General features: G+C 36.8%; 1 protein-coding gene across 6 annotated transcripts in view; it reads right to left on the reverse strand.

The window, feature by feature from the left end:
• NR3C2 (nuclear receptor subfamily 3 group C member 2) overlaps positions 1–17,724 on the reverse strand; it is a 276,432-nt gene that overhangs the window by 51,386 nt on the left and 207,322 nt on the right. For all 6 annotated transcript variants that reach the window (XM_048846913.2, XM_048846911.2, XM_048846908.2 and 3 more), the window contains one exon: positions 11,143–11,259. In XM_048846913.2, coding sequence (XP_048702870.2) covers positions 11,143–11,259 — 117 coding nt within the window. The remainder of the gene's footprint in view (positions 1–11,142; positions 11,260–17,724) is intronic.

Here is a 17,724-nt window from a genome sequence, read left to right on the forward strand (position 1 = left end):
AGGATAATGTGCGAGGTGTTTACAATGCTCACAACAGCAGCGGTGAGCTAAGCGGGCTCCATGCTTGCCGTGGTATGGCGTCCGCATGGTTAACCCAGGAAAAAAGACGCAAAATGATTGTCTGCTGTTGCTTTCACGGAGGGAGGAAGGAAGGAAGGGGCGACTGACGACATGTACCCAAACCCACCCGCAACAATGTTTTTGCCCCATCAGGCATTGGGAGCTTAACCCAGAATTCCAATGGGCAGTGGAGACTGCGGGAACTGTGGGATAGCTACCCACAGTGCACCACTCTGTAAGTTGATGCTAGCCACGGTATTGAGGACACACTCCATGGACTTAATGCACTTAGTGGGGACATACACAATTGACTGTATAACATCGATTTCTAAAAATCGACTTCTATAAAATCAACCTAATTTCGTAGTGTAGACATACCCTAAGAGAGATGTTTGGAGAATTTGTAAAACCATGTGAAGACTTTGAATCTAGATGTGAGAATCCTTAAAGTAAGGGAGCCTGATGAGTTGGAGGATATAAGGAGGACTTAATCCTAAAGATCCTTAAATTAAGTATCAACATCTGCCTGGAAATGAGATACAGAATCCCTATGCAAGCTCTGGGGAAGAAGGAAAATAGAAACATTGTATTAAACCTGCTTTTAGCAGGTAGTATAAAATATTGTCAGAGCTACAAGACAGAAGATATTTCTCCCCCTCCCCCACGTCAGCCTTATAACTCAGGCAAGAAGGATGGACCACATTTTCCTAAAATGATTGTTTGGAAGGCCAGCACTGAACAGGGAGCTGGTACCCAGGCATCAGCCTCTCTCTTTTGGGCCTGTGGAATGTAGGTGAAAAATGGGGCCTTGAAATTTTGAGGGCTAAGGTTTTGTCTTCTTATGATCTGTAAAGCACTTAGTATAATTTTGGTGATAGACAGGTTGTATTTCATATTGTTGAATGTTAATTTATGTAATATGAATTCTAATGAACCCTTATATATGCTTGAAATTAGTAATTTTCATTTTCACCACTGACTTATCATATAACAGTGAGACACAAATGCTGAAAAATAGCATGCTACTACTATTGGATAATACCATACACAAATATTGGACAGTATTAATATGATTAAATTGGTTGTGTTACAATGGTATAGTATTTTGTTTTGCTGTATTTCTTTAGTCTACAAATCTATAGATTACTTTTTTCTTTTCATTCTGAGACACATCTAAGAGTATATTAGATGTGGATCCCTTGTAATTTTCCTCCTTTCCCCTGCTTTTTGCCTTAAATAACCACAAAAATAATGTTTTCTAAAGAAAACTGTAGTTACAATATATGCTTAATATCAAATGCAGATGTACCTGTAACAAGCCATGTTCCCCTTGGACAAGGGAAGAAGAATTTTTACATAAGTGATGTTTTCAGAGAACAGCTTGGTTGCTGCCCATCACAAACTAATTACTGTTTGCAGAGCTAATGACTAGTTAACGCTGCCAAAGTTAGAGCTCCATTTATCTTAGCTTAAATTCTGCTGGAATACAAGGACTAAGCTAACCATGGCTAGGAGAATCTTAGCCTCACCCAAATCCTGCAAAAAAACATTTTAGTCAACAGTAATGCACCATCACAGTCTTTTTGGAAAAAGGAGAGGGAGGCACAAACAGCTTTACAGCAACACACTGCCACAGGTGTCAGACTCTCTTCCTATAGCCCCACTTAATAGTGCTTGTTAGACTTCTTAAACAACTGCCTGACTTACATAATCAACAAACCAACCAGATTTACTGCCACAAGAAACTTAGGGGGATTTACCAGAGAAGCAGGCAATTGGGATAAGGAAAAGGGAGAGACTACAAAGCAGTGTAGTGGGTGGATCTGGAGAAGAGGAGAACTTATCAGGAGAGGGACCAAAGAAAGGGGAAAACAAGATGGAAATGACTACAGAACAGGTGAAAGATTGAGAATAGGACACAAAAAATAATGAGGACAAAGGGAAGAGAGAAGAAATACAGAATGAAGGGGAAAGGCATGCTGCTCTACTTTAGAAAAAGGTTTAAGAAAAGAGAAGGTGAAATACAAGACAGAGTGAAAAGAACACAGAGAGAAAAGCCATAGGGGGAAAAAAGGGGGGGAAAAGAAAAAGTGCAGTATATGTTAAAAAAAAAAAGGAAAGTAAAGAAGTAGAAGAATTTAGGCACAGCTTCAGCATGAGAGAAGGAGAGGAGTAGAAAATTATACCAATGCTGTGAGCCCAAAGGATTAGGATAACAGTGGAGTTGCCAACAGTGATTGTTAAATGAGTATTACTGGATACACACTCTGGAACTGTGGTTAAACAATTCTGTAATTAAATAATTGGTGTTGTCTTGGTTTCTAGTTACTCTGGACTCTGTAGTTAAATAACAGGTGTCCTAGTTTTTAGATATTTTGTTTGACTAGCAGTTCTAGTTTATTACTATATTTCTCTTTCTTTAACTAAATTTTCATACTTTCTCAAGCAGATACAGAACCACTGGGGGCAAATCCTGCCTCCTGTTACAGTGCCTGAAAAATCAAAAGAACTGATAGAGTTCCACTGTACAGTGAGAGGCAGTGGAGAAGCTGCTTGGAAGAAATCTCCATTCCCTGCATTATTGTTCAGTGTCAGCCTGCCTGTGGGGCAGGCAGAGAGATCTGGGGTCAGTAAACCAGCAATATATAGATCCATTGACCAAAACCGCTGTACAGGCAGCTTCTAGAGTTCTGTCAGCTGCTTTTACAGCCACAAGATGCAGTATAAGTGATAATGTTCTTGCAAAGGTCCAGATTCTGTTCCCCTCAAACACCACATAGGTCCCTCATGACTGTGATAGTGTTATTTATGGATAGTTATGATTTACTTCCAATACACATTATTTTATACCTGAACATTCCAAGGGAAAATTTTTGCAGACCTCCATTTTTAGGTTTAAAAAAATTTTATAAGTAGATATATTGATAGAACAATATTTATAAAACTACTTCCTTTTCCCCTCTTTTTTACTCAGGATTGGCATGGGAGACAGTATTTGGCCCTCAGTTGGAAGTTAAAATATATATAGTCAGTGCACTAAGGTGTACTAAACCACAGCTTAAATTAAAAAAGGAAAACAAATGGTAGGGTGACCAGACAGCAAGTATGAAAAATCGGGACAGGTGCTGGGGAGGTAATAGGAGCTTATATAAGAAAAAGACCCCAAAATCGGGACATCTGGTCACCATAACAAATGGCCACACTGAAGGTAACTTATTTTGAATTCATGTATTAGGTATAGCCAGGTATTAGATATCATAGAATATCAGGGTTGGAAGGGACCTCAGGAGGTCATCTAGTCCAACCCCCTGCTCAAAAACAGGACCAATCCTCAGTTAAATCATCCCAGCCAGGGCTTTGTCAAGCCTGACCTTAAAAACTTCTAAGCAAGGAGATTCCACCACCTCCCTAGGTAACGCATTCCAGTGTTTCACCACCCTTCTAGTGAAAAAGTTTTTCCTAATATCCAACCTAAACCTCCCCCACTGCAACTTGAGACCATTATTCTTTGTCCTGTCCTCTTCTACCACTGAGAATAGTCTAGAACCATCCTCTCTGGAACCACCTCTCAGGTAGTTGAAAGCAGCTATCAAATCCCCCCTCATTCTTCTCTTCTGCAGACTAAACAATCCCAGTTCCCTCAGCCTCTCCTCATAAGTCGTGTTCCAGACCCCTAATCATTTTTGTTGCCCTTCGCTGGACTCTTTCCAATTTATCCACATCCTTCTTGTAGTGTGGGGCCCAAAACTGGACACAGTACTCCAGATGAGGCCTCACCAATGTCGAATAGAGGGGGACGATCACGTCCCTCGATCTGCTCGCTATGCCCCTACTTATACAGATCTTAATGTTGGGGAGTTGTTTGCAACTGATGCTACAGTGTAAAAAAAGCCTATTTCCAAAGACACTTTTACAGGAATATTTAGGTTGTCAGAAAAAAAGTCTAATGCATTTGCTTACATTTTAGCAATCGTCAAAGTGATGATTAATTGACAAATAACAGCTTCATAGGATACTACTCTGTGAGGGAACAACTTTTACCAACTGCCAATTAGTAGTTTCCTGGTAAAATAAAAATTAAAAAGCTTTATCCAAAAAAGCTTAATAAGAATTGGCTAGAAGTCTGAAGATTCTGCCCAAATATGATATCTTGGAAAAAACAGCAAAACAGACACAGTGCAAATGTGCTAATATTTTTAGTATATGAAGTGTCTTTCTGCGAACTTTCATCAATACCAAGAGAGATGCATTGACTACATTTTAAAATGGCAATCTAATATGCAAAGAATTTAAAAATAACTGTCCGAGAAAGAAAATGTTATCTTTCCTGAAAGCCAGGCTTAAATCATTCTTGTTCAGATATTCATATAATTAATCTATTACTATTTATTTATTCATTCATAAATTATGTGTCACATTTAGTGCTTTTGGAGTTTTGCATTGTATATTAAATACATCATTACACATGTTCATCAAATACTAGAACTAGAAGCAAAACCCAAGTACTAGATTGCCATAAATTAGTCAACTACAATTCTAATGTTTACCATCCACTCCTATTTACCAGTGTACTCTACAGCTCTTCCTTGTGGAAAGAATGCAGTAACTTGAAAAATCATTGCATTACAGTAATTTGGGTTAAAAAAATGAAAGCAAAGTTAACACAACTTGAAATAATGCACATACACTGCTAAGAAACAATGTATGAACAATATATTTTGGTTGTGACATTAGTAGAAGGAGCCACTGCACTATTTAGATCAATTTAAATTGTGCAAAACCCAAAGCGGCAGTAAGAGCTCTCTCTCAGAAAAAAGAGCAAAGGGCTCTTTTGGAGTTTCTAGTACCTTAGTTTCCCCAAAAGAGCAACCTCATAGATGGAGGAGGAGGGCATGGATTAGTTCATACAGTTACGAGATTGATATCAAGATATAAAAAGACTAACTTTTGTCTCATGAAACTGAGTCTTTACGAGGGTTTTTATGTCATTACTGACAGATAGCAGTTAATGGAGTTTTGATAGGTCACATAAACATTGGTATGTATGCTTTAACATATTATATTTATACTTTTGGTTTATATAGTATTGTAATGTATTTTCCTGTGCTGCAATAAGTCAAATAAAACTAGAGAAAGAAAATGTAAAGTGCAGAAGATAGTTTCCTCAAAATTAGTTTAAAAATGGATAATTTGCTCATCAGTTAAAGGTCAGATGTCAGCATTTCCCCAAAATCTTGATTTGCTGCCATCATTCTCTAAATACCTTCTTAACAGCTCCAGTAGGTAAATGTGTTTGTAATTATCTTCTGTTGTCTCTTCTAGAAGAGCTAAAACATCACAAATATGCATAGTAAATAGCTACAAATATGGTTATACCTTTCTAGGTAATCAAGTTCTGGATGCCTGAATTCCTGCCATTTGAAGAAGTAGAGTGTCAGAATGATTTGGGGAGGAAGAGCATCTACTCACATGGAGTACATCAGAAAGTGAAGTAGCAGGAAAAGTGGTTCTAACAATGTAAACAAGATCCAGGGGAGAAGATTTTGACTGGCAAAACGTGCCTTCTAAAGGTTTGCACCAATTATTATTATTATTGTTTTTGCTGATGATGAAATAAGAAGGGCAAGCATAGGAAAAGGACCAAAGAATTTAGTTTACATATCATCCAAGAGATGGCCTCTCTTTATGAGATCTGACAAGATCACAGCACAAGGTAGTATGGTTGCAGGCTACAAAGATTCAAAATTACATTACAAACTGAACATGCCCTCCCAAATGACAACATTGAATGAACATGATCATTGATTTTCTTATTTCTTTTTTTGTCAAGAGAAATGTCTCAGATTTTAAAATTAAACACCATAACTGGTTTGATTTCTGTGAAACCTGAATGTGTTTACTGAGCTAAAACAGGTAAAGTAATATACACATCATGTGAAGCACAACTAACGAGCATCTGAAAATTGGTAAATGTTAAAAACAACAAAACAGCCTAAAATTTAACAAAATACAACTTTCTCATGGAACATAAGGTTGTTGCTTTTTTTAAACCATGCAATCTTCTTGTGTCTTCTTTTGCAAATTAGACTAATTTGCATTTGGAAAATAGGGATAAACCTGATTCTAGTAAATTTTTCATTTCAGTTTGGAAATAAAAGATACAGTCAGTGAAAATTAAATAAATAATACATAATAAAATAATTAATAATATATAATAATAATAATGATAATAAATAATTAATAAAATAAAATAAATAAATCCAAATATTCCTAAATATTCCTATTTATTCCAAAATAAATCCTAAATAAATCCAAATATAAATGACAAAACTAAGGTGTTCATAATTCAGGTGAAAAAGTATTTGGTAATATGCTCAGGTACATTTTTGTTAAATTTAAAACTGTACATTACATAAGGGCAAAAAACTGATTGCATATTTAGTTTCTGTAACTTTTTCCATTCTAACATATAGTTATGCTAAATCAGATTAATTTGCATGTTCAAATTAAACCACTAATACTTTGGAATAGCTATGAAAGTTTTGTTTAATGAAAAAAGGCTCAAATTAGAGGTAATTCTCTCTCTCGGACACAGACACAGACACAGTTAATTCCATATTGTATAGTTTAGGACTTGGAAAAAGCAGGCAACTCTTATGAAACATTTAGGCGGAATTATGGAAATTAAAGATGGAAAAGATGTAGTTGGCTAACTAGTCCATCTCCCTGCTAATGCAGGATTGTTCCCTCTACAGGAACTAGATTTCCTAGTGTTTTGTGAAGTCTAAAGTTTTAAATGCATAATGGGGTTTTTACCACTTCCCTTGAGAAAACATTCCATGTGTAATGGTGGGCACTAATATGCAGAGTAACTTTAGGTATAAGTTCATGGTGGGATCAACTCATATACTATATGATGGAAATATACAGGGTTTTTGATCAAAATGAAATGTTTGCAGATATTTTTCATTTTGGGAGAAATTTTTCAACAAAAAATAGAAACCTGAAACTTTTCTTGGTTTTCAACTTTAAAAAGTTTCACTTCTCCCCCCATTTCTTTTTCTCCTTCTCCAAAAACTGAAAATGTGTTTTCTTTTGAATTTTTCCACAGAAAATAATTACTATTTTCCTATCAGCCCTAATAAATACCTGTATGTCTTTTTTTTCCAGTTAAAACTTAATGAAGTATTCAGAGAATTAATACAAAGCCAGCAGCACAAATATTTTTCACGCTGTTTGTTCAGCATGCCTTAACTATGACCTGGAGATATTATTCTATGGGTAAAAAAAAAAAAAATTGTTCAGTCTCCATATACATTGGACTTTATAATCATACTTCTATGAAGGGTGACAATTCATGCCAAATGTAAGGATGATAATTTTGGGGAAAGGATAACACCTATGCACTAAGAACTGAATTGAGACCACATAGACCACCATTTTAAATCAGAGTGTAATTTAGATCCAGACAAAGAAGTGAAAGACTTATGTTATCAATAACCTGATCCAATCTTTTTTTCAGATTATCTTGAATACATTAAGAATACTTCAGTAAGTAGACCTAACAGAGTAACAGAATCCCATGGATGAAGTCATCACATATGTAAGTGAATACAAGATCAGGGCCTAACTTACCTATGTATTCTTTATATAAGATTTGTAGTCTCCACAGCCAGAATGGTAAATCATTTGAAAATTGACAATCAATTCTATTTATCTTAAATATATTAACAATATTTCAGTAAGCTTTAAGACCATCAAATCCTTGTTGTTGCAAGGGACAAATCTCAATAGACCTCAGCCTACCTTATAACTTTCTGATAGGATTCAAGCAAGAAGAGTATTTTGGGCCTGTACCATAGTATATTCAGGAAGAAAACTTCAGAACTGATTAAATCTTTCTGGCCCATAATTAATTGAAAATTAACTACAGTATCTTGGAAAAAAGCAGACTAAAAAATGGGCCAGCATACATTTTTAACACAGTTGCTTCATCTGAATGTCTTCCAATAATTAAGTCTAACATACAGCATTAGAAGCAAAAAAAAAAAAAAAAAAAAACCAACCCCAAACAAATAATGGGTCCAGAAAAGGTTCAAAGCAGTACTTGTTGCAGGGAGAGGGAGAGAGAGAGATCTGTGAAGGAGAGGGTTGGACTATGTTAACATTTAGCTACTTTAACTTTTGTAGCAACTACTAATTATCGCCCCTTCTCATAAAATCAGACAGACTTATGAAGTAAATAACCTCACTGAAGAAATCATTATGTGGTGACTTGATGAATAATTGTCCAAAGACCATCAGAATATAAAAGGAGAATGGATGATGTTACAATTTTCATCATATAAAAGAAGGTAAATGATAAAATAGCTATACTAACTTTGGTGAGTCTTCATGCAAAGATCTGTTGGTTTTTATAAGCATTGTTTTAGATACATTTGTAAAAGGTGCCAAAACAGGGCATGGGTGCTTTAACATAAATCAAAGTACTACATTTTAAAAAAATGTCTGAACACACTATAAAATGTACATGCTCAAAATACACACATAACAGTCTGTATTACTGTAAACACCGGAAAAAATATTTTTTGGGAAAAAAGACCAATGGTGTCAAAAAAGATCAGCAAAATACATGAGGTTCTGCAAAAACTCGCTGCATTTATTGCAGAAAAATGTGGAACATCTACCCTGGATTTTCCATTATTCTGTCAATTTTGTTTGCTATAAAAAAGTTTTCCATTACAGAGATGAAGAAAGAAGTAAGATGGTAGCTAACTTTTACATCATAAAATGTAATGTGCTTTAAAAATTCTTCTACCAAAGAAGAGTTTGAGTTCTCCTATTAAGTAACAGTTTTGGTTCTTTCATTCCGATCAGCAGATCAGGAGGGATACAAAGGAGACCCAATTTCTTTACAAATCCTAGGAAGAGAGGTCCTTGTTCTCCAGAGCAATATCTGGGAACTACAATTTAGAATTTAAAGCAGTTTTCCTATAGATTTCCCTGTCCAAATCATACAACCTATTTGGTTAGAAAATAAGTTCCTTTGGAAGTCCAACACATAAGGCAGCTTTGATTTAGTTTGTGTTTGGGGTTCATCTTTCCTTCAAATTAGATGGTGAGAAATTAAATTGAGTTTATTTCTCTGAGCAAGAGAGCAGAGCCAATGGGAGAATCTCTTCCATTTCTGTAGATAAATAGTACAGGTTGCCCTCTTCCTACTATTCAGTTACACCTCTTTCACTTCCTCAGAGGAGGCGGCATAAGGTGCATGTGTGGGCTGAACAGACACTCCTAGTGGAAAAACTCTGATGAAGGGCTTGAGAGGCTCATCCACATCTGAAATAGAGCAACCATGGGGACACTATTCGAAGAAGAACTGATTGTTCCAATGCCAATTTGATCTTTACCTTGAGACAGCTATTTGAAAATACTGCTGAATTTAATAAGCCATGTGCACCACTTTTTATTGACTTCTGTCAGGACTTTGATTCAGTGCATTGAGCAAGTTTGTAGGATCTGATGAAGCAACTTGACACTATCTTCCCAGGAATGCCATTGATAGAAGAGCTCTATAATAGAATGGAAAGCTGTGTTTGAGTCACAGATACACAACATGGTTTCCTATTGCCACAGGAATTCATCAAGGCTGCATTCTTTCACCATCATAGTTTGATATTGGCATTGATTGGTTGATGGACAAGACTGAGGGGATAGCTCTTGCCGTGGCACTGAGCTGAACAAGATTTCAAGATTTCTGCTTCAAGATTTCAAATATGTCGATCATATTCAGTGAATCACTGCAGCTGATGGATGATCTGGTTTAACAAGAAACAGTGCACACTGGTCTGGTTATTAATCCAGATAAAACAAAGTCTCTGGCCATTACCATCAAGCAGCCTCCACCTCCTGATTATAACCACCTCAGAGTCAACCTGTCAAGACAGAACATTGAGCAGCTGGCTATTGTCAAACATTTGGGCAGTGTCATAGACAGTACAGGAGGATGCTCGAAAGATGCAGACACTAGTAAGGCAGCAGCTTTGGGCCCTTCAGTTGCCTCTACTGGGACGCTGTGACACCAAAGTTGCTGTGAAGCTGCAGATCTATAGTACTACCGTTATATCATCTCTGTTGCACAGAAGTGAAACTCAGGCACTGAGAAAGGCTGAAGAAGACTAGATTGATGTTTTCGATTCTCATCATCTACATCAGCTGCTCCACATCAAGTGGCAGGAAAAGATCAGAAATGAGGATGCTGAAAGCAGAACCCACCAATCACCTCCATCAGCACAGGTTCAGTTTCAGTGGCAGTCTTGTATGGATATATTGCAATAGAAGACTAATGAATTCTGAAATATGTATACCAAAGAATGGCACTACACACCCAGTGATCACATGGACACCAGCAGCTTCGGTAGAGTGATAAGATCACCAGTGATGGACATACATTGAACATCCAGTCAGACCATTTTAAGGACCTAGCCAGAGATCGATCTGGGTAGTGCTCAATCAGCAAGGAGGCCAAGTCCCTTTGGGATTTGCCATGATGACAATGACAACAACATGATTTTCAGAATATCTGTGGTAATTATATTATGAAGAAAATGTTTTGAGTCCTGTTATTTGAATATGAATTAGGCAGCACTAATCTATCAATATAAATGCTTCAATCCTTACTAGAATGGATACTAACATTAAAGCTGAGAGATATCACTTTGCAAGAACTTGTCTTTTGTTAAGGTGTACAATGTTTTTAAATGATCTCAAGAACATTCCCCACCATCATCACAAAAAATCCCATACACAATTCTTGAGGCTTCCATACTCCTAGCTTTAGAGAAACTCCACTAAAATTACTGTCATCATCAAACACCCACTCTTCTTGTTCTGAGCCATAAAATACATATCTCCCAAAAACTGATTTAGAATGACAGTAGGGTTTATTAACTTTTGTGCATTTCTCTCAGTGTAATTCCACCTGAAAGGTTTGAGATTATGCAGCTATGTATGTAAAAAGAAGCATGTTAAAATATTTTTGCCTAACAAATTAAAATAAAGAACTATAAATGGTATGCTTACCTCCTAAATTCATTCCAGCTTGTAGACATTTCTGTAATCGGCAAGCTGGGCAGTTCTTCCTTCGAATCTTATCAATAATACAGTCATTTCTTCCTGCACATAGGTAATTGTGCTGCCCTGAATGAACCAAAAACAAAACAGAATGTTATTTGAATACCATATATATAAATATTTCCCATTCATTCTATTTTCCATCCATTCTGTAGTGATTTTGAGTTTTCTGTTAAAGCACAGAATCTCTCTTCCCAGTCTCTAGCTACCTTGGTGACCCATCATAGAATCTTCCCTCACGCTTCCAAAGCGAACAGAAACCACCCCACTATAGACCGTGCTACAGGAAGCAGGACCCTGAGTTTTAATAAGGAGATGAATATTTGCATCACTTATTAGATGGATTTCTTGCCTGTCCTGTGAACAGGATTAAACTGCTTATTTAAAAATGGGTCTCAGATACACTGGGGTTGAGGTTTTTGGGAGCCCCTATAGTTTTATCATCATTACAGGTTACTTAAGACCCATAAGTACAAAGCTCTGCTTTGTACAAAAATAAAGATATAGTCCCTGCCCCAAAGTGTTTACAATCTAAATTAGAAATAGACAATACAGGGCAGATGCAATATAAACTATCACAACAGAGTCCAATCTTTTTTAAAACAAACACACTCTGAACTGCTTAATCAGTCATCTTATATGTGGTTGATTATTTCTGAAAGCTTTGCAAATAAGGTTCTGCTTCACCAATGCATTACTCCAATTGTATGCAGTTATGAATCAAGCCCAAAGGATGGATTTGAATGAAGAGAGGGTAGATATTTGGTTCACAATGAATAAAAGAAAGGAAGAAGCCATGGAGATGAGGGTGTGGGAAGGATACAAAAGGATGTTCAGTTTTTCAGATTGGGAGAACTGTAGATAGTAGGGAAAAAGGAGGAAATAAGAGCAGAATTGTCGGCGGGGCAGAATCATGAAGAGTTTTATGCTTAAATCTGAGGTGGAAGGAAAGAGGACAGCAGCAAAGTGCTAATGTAACACAGTCAGAGTGATGTAAGAGAAGATTATTTCACTTGCATCCGTTTATACAGACTAGACTGGAAGGGGCATGATGCAATGTTGGGCACATCAGAAGAGGATGAGTTTGCAGCAGCTGTGGTGACAGATGTCCTGTACATATATAAAGAGGTTTTAGGGCATGACTGAGGATAGCTCAGAGAAGGGGTAGAGAAAGAAATGACAGGATTTGCCAAGAGCATGGATTCAAAAGAATAGACAAAAGTCAAATCCAATACTGAGGTGGTCAGTTTGTGCCACAGACATAATAAAAGCAGTAACTGTGAAGGAGAAGCATTTGGGAGAAAAGAGGACAAGCTCAGTTTTCACTTTATTGAGTTTGAGATACCAGTGAAGATGTCAGAGAGGCAAGATGGCTGGGGGGGGGGAGGGGTAAATGAGAGAGGTAGTTTTGTGAGTTATCACTATAGAAAAGGTAACAGAAATATGGGAGTGAATGAGGTTATTCACAAAAAGAATATAGAGGGTGAAGAGGAAAGGCCAACATCATCACTGCCGGAAACACGGGCAGATTGTGGTGAAGGGATGAGGAACCACTCAGGCATTGTGGTGAAGTAGTGGTCAGAGAAGTATGAAGAAAATGAAGAGTCAAGAGAACTGACTGTAGCACTGAAACAGTCAACTGTGGCAAAGGAAACAGCTAGATCAAGGAGGCCATTAGTCATGGCTAGGAAGAGCTCTATATTGGTGTCAGTAATATAGGACTCAGGTGAACTGGGTTCTATTCCTCGCTATTCCACTGACTGGCTGTCTGACCTTGGGCAAGACTTCTGTGACTCTGTTTTCCCTCACACCCTATGTCTGTCTGGTCTACTTAGCATGTAAAGACAGGGACCTTTTCCATTTGTTCAGCACCTAGCACTGCACGGACCCAGTCTTGCTGGGGGCTGCTAGATGCTGCTGTAAGACAACAAATAAATCATCATAAAATGGTAAATTAAAAACCTAAAGCCCTAGAAGTACTGTATGCCACCTGAAGGTTTTATAAGAACTCTGATCCCTGCAGCAGAACTCTGACAAAAAGACTGGAACTTTGGGGTAGTCCATTCATGAATATATGTCAAAGAAAGAAAACAAATTAAACCTGGATAATATAATGAAACTAGGGCTGTCAAGCAATTAAAAAAAATTAATCGCAATTAATCGCACTGTTAAACAATAGTAGAATACCATTTATTTAAATATTTTTGGATGTTTTCTACATTTTCAAATATATTGATTTCAATTACAACACAGAATACAAAGTCTTCACTTACAAAGGGCATACAGTGCTCACTTTCTATTTATTTTTTATTACAAATATTTGCACTGTAAAAATCAAAAGGAACAATTTTTTGATTCACCTAATACAAGTCCTGTAGTGCAATCTCTTTATCATGAAAGTTAAACTCACAAATGTAGAATTATGTACAAAAGATGACGGTCAAAAACAGAACAATGTAAAACTTTAGAGCCCATGAGTCCACTCAGTCCTACTTCTTGTTCAGCCAGTCACTCAGAAAAACAAGTTTGTTTACATTTGTAGGAGATAATGCTGCACTCTTCTTGTTTACAATGTCACCTGAAAGTGAGAAAAGGCTTTCTCATGGCACTGTTGTAGCCGGTGTAGCAAGATATTTACGTGCCAGATGTGCTAAAGATTCATATGTCCCTTCATGCTTCAACCCCCATTCCAGAGAACATGCATCCATGCTGATGACGGGTTCTGCCTGATAACAATCCAAAGCAGTGCGGACTGATGCATGTTCATTTTAATCATCTGAATCAGATGCCACCAGCAGAAGGTTGATTTTCTTTTTTGGTGGTTCGGGTTCTGTAGTTTTTGCATCGGAGTGTTGCTCTTTTAAGACTTTTGAAAGCATGTCCTCATCCCTCTCAGATTTTGGAAGGCACTTCAGATTCTTAAACCTTGGTTTGAGTGCTGTAGCTATCTTTAGAAATCTCACATTGGTACTTTCTTTGTGTTTTGTCAAATCTGTAGTGAAAGTGTTCTTAAAACGAACAACATGTGTTATAACACGAAATACATGGCAGAATGACGGTAAAACAGAGTAGGAGACATACAATTCTCCCCCAAGGAGTTTGCTCACTAATTTAATTAACACATTGTTTTTTTGATGAGCATCATCAGCATGGAAGCATGTCCTCTGGAATGGTGGCTGAAGTATGAAGGGGCATACGAATGTTTAGCATATCTGGCACGTAAATACCTTATAATGCCAGTTACAAAAGTGCCATGCAAATGCCTGTTCTCACTTTCAGGAGACATTGTAAATAAGAAGCGGGCAGCATTATCTCCTGTAAATGTATTCAAACTCGTTTCTCTTAGTGTGACTGAACAAGAAGTAGGACTGAGTGGACTTGTAGGCTCTAAAGTTTTACATTGTTTTGTTTTTGAGTTCAGTTCTGTAACAAAAAATCCCTACATTTGTAAGTTGCACTTTCACAATAAAGAGATCACACTATAGTACTTGAATGAGGTGAATTGAAAAATACTGTTTCTTTTGTTTATCATTTTTACAGTGCAAATACTTGTAATAAAATAATAATATAAAGCGAGCACTGTACACTTTCTATTCTGTGTTATAATTGAAATCAATATATTTTAAAATGTAGAAAAACATCCAAAATAGTTAATAAATTTCAATTGGTATTCTACTGTTTAACAGTGAGATTAAAACTGCGATTAATCGAGAGTAATATTTTTGAGTTAATCGCGTGAGTTAAGTGCGTTAATCGACAGCCTTAAATGAAACCGGCTTGAAAATTATCTGATATTTAAATAAGCCTACTAAAATAGTAATTGAAAAGTAAAATCATAATGGGCTAACCTTAAAAGGAAAATCTGCTTAAAATATAATATGTTTGTGCACAAAATCAACCTATGTAACAGAGAGAGATATCATAATGAAGGTCATTTACGTGACCACCTCGAGAGAAATACTGTATTTAATGCCTATTAATATATTTTCTGTCTACTGATTTAAAAATATTATGCAACAGTACTGCAAATCAGAATGAAAGTCTAAAAATAAAGTGAAAAGTAAGTATTAAAATAATGCTGAATACTAAAAGGGTGTCATTCAAAAACCTAAATTTTGATATAATTTTGAAGAATTTGATATTTTCTGCTGGAAATGTGTGTATGATTGTTCAGTACTGCAGCTTTTCAGTCTCTTGCACAATGTCCTTTTGTACAACATGGAGTACTGCAATTCCATTTTTAGGCTTTCACAGGCGGGTGCAGGCTATTAATATGACAAGTCAGCTCTGATGCTGCAAAATGAACCCCTCTGCAGATTTCCCCTGAAGGCATTTTGTTCTAAGAAATTGTACACCTGTTAAGTCAACATTTTTCATTATGGCTTTCAAAAACTGATGAGCTTAGTAGAAGTAGGTTAACATTTATGTACTTCAGGATAATTACATAGGATATATTTTGTATACATTGTGGAAATGTTTATTTGATTTAAATCCTTGACTTACTGTTCCCCTCAAAAGACATATTCCTTCTATACCTGAATACTTTCATGAGTCAGATTTAGGATACTTTGGTTAGACTGCAATTACTACATATGCTTTCTGTTGATAAATGTTTACTGAAAATATAATTCAGTAAAGACATATCAATTTTGAAATAATATGTCCTTGAAAACTTCAACTAATATGTGATGCAAACAGCTTTTCTTTTAAATTGCACAGAAATATCCATTGAGAGGCTCTTAAAGTTCTCAATTCCATAGGCCAATTTACTTGGATAAAAATCTAGAAATATTTTAAAACCCTTTACCTGTAGATATTCTTTTTAAGTTCCCACTTAAGTAAAAATTATACAACAAAAGAATTCAAAACCCTCTACATCAACTCCCTATGCATAATTGTTTATTTTTAAATAATTAATAGAACTGTGTTTAGATATATTTGCAACTAAAACTGTGGCATGCTAAAAAAAATCCCTAAAGATGTGACACAAACCAACAAAAGCAAGGCAATTCAAAATTATATCACTATTAAATGTAATATCTTATATTTATAAGCACAACTCTTTCTCAAGTATCCCTAAAAAGCTTTACAATTGATACATAAATTATTATACCCCATCCCACTCCTTTCTTCCCTTTGATTTCAATGGGAATTAGGTGAATAGGCATTTTTGAAAATCCCAAAAGGTGCCTATCTGCATCCTTAGATGCCTAAATGTCTTTGAAAAACTGGCTCTTTCTACCTTCTTTCTTTCTTTCTTTCTTTCTTTCTTTCTTTCTTTCTTTCTTTCTTTCTTTCTTTCTTTCTTTCTTTCTCTATCTCCTGATTCTCCAGTTGCCCTTCTCATTATCTCAGCCTTTTCGCTCTGGCTACTCCTCCCTTCCCACCCTCTTTCCCTCTCTGAGTTCTGGCCTCTGTCACATGAAGAGGCAACTGGCCCGTTCACTGAAGTGCCACTAGGGCCACTTTGAGTGCTGCGAAAGGTCAACTGAGCCACAATGGTTATTGAAACAGCTGTGTTTTAAAGTACTTTTGTTTCATGTATTGTAGGCTTTGTTTGTTTATTTTTTAATTGGGATGACAGGTAGGGAAGAAAGGAAAAGAAAAAAAGAGGAAGAGAAATAGGCACAGCTTGTCACCCATTCAGCCATGATAAGCAGGCTGGGTTTTGTAGCTATTCTGGCACAGGTGAGTCTTTTGGAGAGATTTGAAGGAAGATAAGCTAGTGGTTGTTTGGATATAATCAGGGAGCTTTTCCCATCCATAAAGGACAGTTGGCAGAAAGTGCAGAAGTGTTTAAGGGAGACGCTAACTGGTGAGTGCCTGGGAATACTGGAGAAAGCAGAGGTCAATAACATAATAGGTTACTAGGTCATCTAGGCTGGGTGGGAATAAATTATGAAGGACCCTAAATATAAAGACAAGAGTTTGTATCGGATGTGGAAGTGAAGAGGGAGCCAGTAGCGGGGCTCCAAGAGGGTGCTGATGCAGTCATAGTAATAAGCCAAAATGGTGATTTTAGGAGCAGCATTCTGAAGACACATGAAGAGAGCAAGATTGCATCCTTGATGGCCAGAGAAGAGAGGTTGGAGTAATCAAGATGTGAAATTATGAGTAGAGCCCTGCAAATCTCTGGATATCCGCTTTATACCCGCAGATATTTGCATCTCTGGATCTTTTTTGTGGATTGCGGATCGGACGTGGATGCAAAAGTAATATGCCTGCAGTGCCCTAATTATGAGATTTTGGCTGAGAAAATAGAGAGGAAAGGATAGCATTGAGAAAAGCACTGAGATTTAGAAACAAACTCAACATGTGCAATAAGTGAGAGGACTGAGTCAACAATAGCACCCAGATTACGGAACTGAGTGACTAGGAGGATGGTGCTATTGTCCAAGTGATAGAGAAAAGGGAGAAAGCAGGGCTGGCAGGGTGGGAGATCATAAGCTCCGTTTGTGCCATACTGAGATTAAGATGACAAATGGACATCCATAAAGAGATATCAGGAACACGGGCCAAGACACTAGACTG

The sequence above is a fragment of the Caretta caretta genome, chromosome 4 (genome assembly GCF_965140235.1).
Source record: "Caretta caretta isolate rCarCar2 chromosome 4, rCarCar1.hap1, whole genome shotgun sequence".
NCBI lineage: Eukaryota > Metazoa > Chordata > Testudines > Cheloniidae > Caretta > Caretta caretta.